General features: G+C 43.6%; 1 protein-coding gene across 2 annotated transcripts; it reads left to right on the forward strand.

Annotated features, from left to right (window-relative positions):
* The first annotated feature begins 1,711 nt into the window (after positions 1-1,711).
* On the forward strand, positions 1,712-7,006 carry LOC147614952 (FT-interacting protein 7-like). Of its 2 annotated transcripts, none has more exons than XM_086780258.1 (2): positions 1,712-2,228; positions 3,302-7,006. In XM_086780258.1, the coding sequence occupies exon 2, from the start codon at positions 3,450-3,452 to the stop codon at positions 6,561-6,563; it is 3,114 nt and encodes a 1,037-aa protein (XP_086636384.1). In that variant the 5' UTR covers positions 1,712-2,228; positions 3,302-3,449; the 3' UTR covers positions 6,564-7,006. The 2 variants fall into 2 exon arrangements, with proteins under 2 accessions (XP_086636384.1, XP_086636385.1); XM_086780259.1 differs by having other exon boundaries at positions 1,712-2,224.
* Positions 7,007-7,914: the final 908 nt, after the last annotated feature.

A 7,914-nucleotide genomic window follows, 5' to 3' on the forward strand; every position in this document is an offset into this window, starting at 1 on the left:
ATGAGGCTTTATAAAAAGATATTAAATACTAACCAAATTCAAACATTAATAAGTTGTGTCACAAAGTTATTTTGTTAAAGATAAAAATCAAGATATAAAAATAAAAGACATACAGAATTTCAACAAACAAGGGACGTAGGTAATGATTATGGATGCTAATGATGTCAAACGTGTGTCATCTAGTTGGACACATTTTCTTGATTAAGGCCTGGTTCACAAACAAGTGGGCATAAACCTCCACACTTACAAATGGCTGCTAGGGGGCTCTTTTACTTGTTCATGTTTACAATAAGCCACCCATGTGCTCTACATATAGGAGATCACCTTGGAGTGATGGGGAGGCAGGGATGGTTCGATGTTGCAAGTAGTAATGGAAGTAATTCTAACATAGGGAGTCATAAAGAGTTCTTTTTACGTTTGTAGTCATATGTAATAAAGAATTACTTAATAGTTGAAGTTAAAGGCTCACATGTATTTTGGGGCAAATGGTGAATGTAGATGTGAAAACACCTCATGGAGCACTTGAACAACCCAAATATTTAGAATCTAGCCACTTTTGGGCCTATGCTATTCCCATTGAAGAGAGAGAAAGATGGGGGGTGTTCTAATGCTATAGCCATTGAAGAGAGAGAAAAATGGGGGGTGTTCTAAAGCTATAGCCATTGAAGAGAGAGGAAAATGGGGGGTGTTCTAAAGCTATAACCATTGAAGAGAGAGGAAAATGGGGGGTGTTCTACAGCTATAGCCAAGCTAGCTAAAAGTAGGCCACATGTCTGAGGTTGAGTCTTAATATAAGTGATTATGTAATTGCTAAGACAAATTGATAATCTTTTTAATGCAGATCAAAGATGATACCTATGATGGCACTGGATACAAGGTATGGGATAAAAAAGGCAAATAGAGAGTCTTTTTATAAACACAAATCACATTGATATATATATGTATGACTTTTTAACCCCAGAGATCACAAATGATCCATATGACGGCACATAGGTTTTTAGGAAAAAGTGCAAGGAATCTCTAAAATTGGGAGACATGCTTGTGAGCTCCTAAACTGTAAAATTGGGAGACATGCTTGTGAGCTCCTAAACTGTAAAATTGAGAGAGATGTCTGATTGAAGTTGCGACAATCTTCTTCGAGATAAATAAAAAATAGGGGAGTCTTTCATGTCATTCTCACTAATTCTATTTTTAGGGAGGAATTCTAGGATTCACGGCACAAATACATGTGTAACTCGAAAAACTTTAGATCGTTAGGTGTGAACACACTTAACCTTAGATGTACAACCTCTTCCTTTGAACAAGACTTAAGAAATGGGGTGAATAATAATAGCAAGAGAAATAACTTGTGTTTGACTTAAAGTCAAACTTAGCAATACTATGCTCCACAAGAACGTTTTTTAAATCTAAACCTAAAAATCTCTAAAAACCATACTAATTTCAAAATTTATAACTAAAACATGTAAATTTCATCCCTTAAAATAAAAGACAATGTCAAATTCCAACAGGGATTTTTAAATTTCAACGAAAAAATTACACTACAAACCTAGTTATGTGAACACTTAAAAACAACAACATAAGAAATAAACTTTTTTTTCTAAGGAATGAAAAAACAGGTCATTAACAGGTTTTATAACTAAAATTTCAAAAATTTGAATCTTTGAAGTTCAAGGCTAGGCAACATTACAACCGGTTTTTCCCATTACAACCGGTTTTTCCCAATTTATTTCGTGAAAATTACACTGAAGGACGGGTTTTCCCTGACACTGGGCGTGATGGTATGAAACTGGCTATGGCGTCACGAGTGCTGCTAGCTTGTAAGAAACTGGCTATGGCGGAAGACGACATGCTGGCGATGGCGGGAAGAAGCCCGGGCCCCGGCCCGGGTATCAAGTGACAAGGCCGTTGTTCTTCTTTCATCTCCTCCCGAGTCCCACTTTTTTGCTGCCTATTGCTCTGTTTCTACAGGCCACACGCTCGAGATGTGCGTGTCGGGACTCTGTCTCGGCCTTGGGAAGCTGGCCCCTGGGGCCGCGGCACTGGGCCTCAGGAGTCAGGCCTGTCCCCGCCCCCCTTCTCTCTCTACTTTCTCTCTCTTTTTCCGTTGTGCGGATTCTCTGCAAAGCTTCGCTTGAATAATGAATTGCAAAACCTGGCAGTTTTGCAGCTCTTTGTGCATCATCTCGGATGGCATCATGGCACAGTGCACCATCTAGAGCTCATGGTAGGTGAGTGGTTCTTTTTCTGTCTGCAGAATAATAAAGGACAAAAGACCTGGCCACTTCGTACGGGGACTCGGGGAGGTTTGGTAGAGATGGCCCAAGGGAACTCCGCAGCTAGGGTTTCACAGGATGGAAGTAAACCCTAGAAACGGCTAGGGGAGACCTCACGACTCACAATGGCGTAACCTATAGTTGAAAAACTTACTGTAACTCTAGAAAAAGCCATGGCAGGTAATAAACCTAGAAAAAGCTGTGGCGGAGAGCTAGGGTTTCATGAATTTACTGTAACCCTAGGAAAACCTATGCCAGATCAAAAGCTATCGTAGAGCCAGGGTTCCACAGTGAGGAAGCTATGGCTGTGGAAAAGCCATGCAATGTGATAGTGTTCATAAGCTCTGGTAGCCATGTATATAGCTAGTGTTTCACAGATAAAAATTCGGTAAGCTACGGCGCAACAGTAGCTCAAGGACCTAGGCTAACAGTGGCAAGGAGAGCGGTTTCCTGCTTTCCGCCGCTTCTCTTTTCATTATTTTGAACGCGTTTCTAACGCTTTGGACTTCGTGGCTTTGCTCGTGTTACAGTGAACACTGTAGAAGAAAAGAAAGTTTTTTCAATGAAAAGCTAGAGAATTCTGAACCTTTGAGAGGTGATTCCTTATCGCAAGATCGAGACAACACCAGCCGTGATCACTGTAGCTAAACATAGCATGCAAAAGCTATCCAAAAGCTACAGAAAAAAGAGCAGAGAAGTTGGTTGCCTTTTCAAGCTAGACAGCTGGTTGTCGTTTCAAGCTAGAGAGTTGGTTGCATGCGCGCGGGTACACACACAGAGAGAGAGAGAGAGAGAGAGAGAGAGAGAGAGAGAGAGGCACATTTGCTTGTGGTTAAAAGGGTAAAATCAATCACTGTGTCCATTTTCTCCCCTCTAACTCTTCAAATCAGATCCACCACAGAGAGAGAGAGAGAGAGAGAGAGAGAGAGAGAGAGAGAGAGTCTCTATGCTCATAGATTTTGGGTTTCTTACTCGACTCTCTGAGGTTAGGGTTTCCAGTTCTCTGATAAGGGTTTTGATGGTTACAGGGTTTCCAGCTCCCTGATACATGTTAGTGTAAAGTAAGGGTGACAAGCTTTTTGTATGCAATCAAAGTTACAAATTCTCTAATATTTGATATGGGTGGAGCTCTCTATTTGCAAACACACAGAGCTTGATGAGATTGAGCAGCAAGTCATGACGATTCGGAAGCTTGTGGTGGAGGTCATTGAAGGCCGCAATCTTATGCCAAAGGATGGACAGGGTTCTTCCAGCCCTTATGTACAAGTGGACTTTGATGGGAGACGGCAGAGAACACAAACCAAGATGAAGCAGCTCAACCCGGTGTGGAATGAGACATTTGAGTTTGAAGTCTCAAAACCTGGGGAGATGGAGGATGAGTGCTTGGAGTTGAATGTCTACAACGACAAGCATCTCAAGCGCAGCAAGTTTCTTGGGAGAGTTTCAATTTGTGGGGTATGCTTCGTGAAGAAAGGTGAGGAGCAGATGAAGTTTTATCCTTTGGAGAAGAAAGGACTGTTTTCGTCAATCAAGGGTGAGCTGGGATTGAAGGTGTATTACTACGATGAGGAGCCCAAGCCTCCTGAACCTGAGAAGAAAGCCGAAGAGAAGCCTGCTGCTGTAGAGAAGCCTAAAGAAGAGGAGAAGAAAGAAGATAAAGAGGGGGAGAAGAAAGAAGAGAAGAAAGAAGAGGAGAAGAAGGAAGAGGAGAAGAAAGAGGAGAAGAAGGAAGAGAAGAAAGAGGAGAAGAAAGAGGAGAAGAAGGAAGAGAAGAAAGAGGAGAAGAAAGAGGAGAAGAAGGAAGAAAAGAAAGAGGAGAAGAAAGAGGAAAAGAAGGAAGAGAAGAAGGAAGAGGAGGAGGAGAAGAAAAAAGAGAAAAAGAAGGAAGTTGCAGCTGCAGTAGAGAAGAAAGAGGACAAGAAGGAGGAAAAGAAGGAAGAGAAGAAAGAAGAGAAGAAGGAAGAGAAGAAAGAACAGGAAAGAGAGGAGCATCCCCCGATGCCTGTACCTGGACCAGACCCTGCAGACTACTCATTGAAAGACACTCACCCCCCCCTTGGAGGAATCCATGGTGAGAAGATCTGCACTTATGACCTGGTTGAGAAAATGCAGTACCTGTATGTTAGGGTGGTAAAGGCCAGGGGCTTGGCAGTCAAGGACGTGACGGGAAGCTCAGATCCTTACGTGAAGTTGATAATTGGCAGCAAAAGCATCCAGACACCCACTGTGCCAAAGAGCTTGAATCCAGAGTGGAACTTGGTGTTTGCATTTGGTAAAGATGTTATGCATGGTCCTGTTCTGAAGATCACAGTGTGGGATCAGGATCTTGCAAAGGAGGATGATTTCTTGGGTGCTGTTTGGTTTGATCTCCAGGATATCCCTATCAGGGTTCCTCCTGACAGCCCCCTAGCTCCACAATGGTATCGCTTAGAGGATATCAGAAGTCAAGGCAAGGTGCAGGGAGACATCATGCTTTCTGTTTGGATGGGTACCCAAGCTGATGAAGCCTTTGCTGAAGCGTGGATATCTGATACAGGTGGCTTTGCTCACAACAGATCTAAGGTGTACCTTTCCCCAAAGCTTTGGTATCTTAGGGTGACTGTGATTGAGGCCCAAGATCTGCAGGTAGGTGAGAAGTCTCGCTATCCTGAGGTGAGTGTGCGAGTGCAATTGGGGTATCAAGCGATGAAAACTAGGGTGGCCAGAAATAGGAACAGCACGAGCCCTTTTTGGAATGAGGATCTTCTGTTTGTTGCAGCTGAGCCATTTGACGAGCAGATGGTGCTCATAGTTGAGGAGAGGGTGAGCCCCAGTAAGGATGAGGTTTTGGGTCAGTCGAAGTTTAGCTTGATTACTGTGGAGAAAAGGTTTGATCACAGGCAAGTATCTTCCAGGTGGTTTGACTTGGAGAAGAGAGGAACAGAGAATGGGAGGTTTAGAGGCAGAATTCATTTGCGACTTTGCTTTGATGGAGGATATCATGTCATCGATGAGGCAGCATATATGAGCTCAGACCACAGACCCACTGCGAAGCAGCTGTGGAAAAAGCCCTTGGGAGTTCTTGAAATTGGGGTCCTTGGTGCTCAGAGTCTGTTGCCCATGAAGACAAAGGATGGAAGGGGTTCCATTGATGCCTACTGTGTCGCCAAGTATGGGTTGAAGTGGGTTCGGACCCGCACTGTCATGGATAGTTTCCAGCCTCGCTGGAATGAGCAGTATACCTGGGAGGTCTATGACCCTTGCACTGTGCTCACTGTGGGAGTCTTTGATAATTCACATATGCAACAGTCTGAGAAGGGTGGCAGCAAAGACATTTGCATTGGGAAGGTCAGGATCCGTTTGTCCACCCTGGAAGCCTATCGTGTTTACACCAACTCCTATCCCCTCCTTATCTTGCACCCATCTGGTGCCAAAAGGATGGGAGAGCTGGAGCTTGCTGTAAGGTTCTCTGTTACTTCCAACTTCCATGTCATGCATGCCTACACCCAGCCCTTACTTCCCAAGATGCACTACCTATACCCTCTTACAATTTCACAGCAGGATCATCTGCGGCAGATTGCGATGAGGATGGTGGCTACAAGATTGGCTCGTTCAGAACCACCACTTAAACAGGAGGTTGTCCGGTTCATGCTGGACACAGACTCCAGCTTTTGGAGCCTGAGGCGCACCAAGGCTAACTGGTATAGGATTATGTCTGTGCTATCACCTGTTGTTGCAGTGGCCAGGTGGTTAGATGAAGTGTGTCAATGGCGTAATCCTGTCACTAGTGTGCTTGTGCATGTGCTTTTTCTCATACTGGTTTGGTTCCCAGAGCTGATCCTGCCCACTGTCTTTCTGTACATGTTTCTGATTGGTGCATGGCATTACCGCTTCCGCCCCCGTGCTCCTTCCCACATGGATGCCCGCATTTCACATGCAAATGCTGTAACTCCTGATGAACTTGATGAGGAGTTTGACACAGTCCCTAGCTCCAAGCCTCCTGAAATCATAAAAATACGGTATGAACGGCTACGTGCCCTTGCTGGCAAAATACAAAGTGTCCTTGGAGACATTGCCTCTCAAGGTGAACGTGTACAGGCCCTCCTCAGCTGGCGTGATCCACGTGCTACGACCATCTTCATCATCTTCTGTCTCATGGTGGCGGCCTCGCTTTATGTCATGCCCTTCCGTGTTGCTGCTGTTCTGGTTGGTCTTTACTTTCTTCGCCATCCCCGTTTTCGACAGCGTCACCCTCCTGTAGCATTGAACTTCTTCCGCCGTCTCCCCTCTTTGTCTGATAGGATCTTGTAACAATGTTCAAGTATGGAGCCAAGATTATCACTCTTTGTGGTCACAAGTGTTGGGTGTGTTTTCCTTTTCAAACACTGCTGCTGCCCCTCTAGGTTTTGTTCAACCAAGTCTCTCAATGTTTTTGTTCATTCCATAGGACCCAAAAGAATTTTGCGACAATGTCGCAATGCTGCTGCTGCAAGTCACAATGCTGCGATTAAAGCAAGGACATGCTTTTTGTAGGATTATTCTTTACTCCTGATCAGTTGGAATCAAAAGAATTTGTAAAGCAAGCCAGTTGAATAACCGAAAGACAATGGACATTTTCATATAGAGCAAAGTAAGGCAAAGCCTCTCTTAAAGCTCATGTCAACAGCAGTAAGATTATATCGCCAATGTATACACCTTGCCGTGTTGTGGCTAAAGGTCTTTTCAGTAATGTTATGCTGTCCTTCTTTGCAGTATATGTAGATGTCCAAGGGGGATTTGATGAGGCTGCATGCAAAGTTGCAGTGAATGGTGGCATGTCTTTATACCTTTATCGTGGTTTTTAAATTATGTTTAGCCTCTTTACAAGATTTACTAGCCCTGTTGTTCTGTTGTTTATGTTGGAAAGGGGAAAAGGTGGTGTTGCTTGTCTTTCATGGTTATAAGCTCTGCTGTCTTTGAGATTGCTTCCTTCAGCCTCCTTACAGTAGGCCACTGCAGTCATCCTGTGACTCTTCATTCAGGCAAGCTCACTAGGGTTGTCTTAGAGGCTGCTATGTTGAGTCGGCGGCTGCATAATGATTCACCAGGGTCAAATCATTTAAAGGGGAGGTCACTCTTCCAGGCTTAAATGAATTGACTCTCTCTCTCTATCCCTCCTCTGCTGCCTTTATCAATCAGCACATAGTATGGATGGACTGGACGCTCACACATAATTAGACCGGAAAATACTGTGTATACACAGGTGAACTTATATGTATATATATATATATACTGAAGAAGTATATATACTCTACTGAAAAAGTATATATATATATATATATAACTTCACCTCTAGTGAACACACACACACACACACACACACACACACGAGGTGAAGTGAAATGATGCTAGAGAGAGGCCCTATTTTGAAGCTATATCTTTAAAAGAAATTCAGATAGTCAGAGTTTGTTTGCTTATAAAGGGGCAAAGGATGCTCTATGTAGTATGGACATGTAGATGTACCAGGGTATGTTGTAGAAATGCCAAATAAGCTAGTGGTTTCTGTGCATGCATGCACCTTTATTGAGAGACTGTGCCTGATACTTTTTTGAGCTAAACTAAAATATCTCCATCCATAAGCAAGGCCTACTTTTTACAACACAACTTTTCCTTTATGTCAACT

Source organism: Cibotium barometz, chromosome 41, assembly GCF_041138505.1.
Source record: "Cibotium barometz isolate CiBa-2024 chromosome 41, ASM4113850v1, whole genome shotgun sequence".
NCBI lineage: Eukaryota > Viridiplantae > Streptophyta > Polypodiopsida > Cyatheales > Cibotiaceae > Cibotium > Cibotium barometz.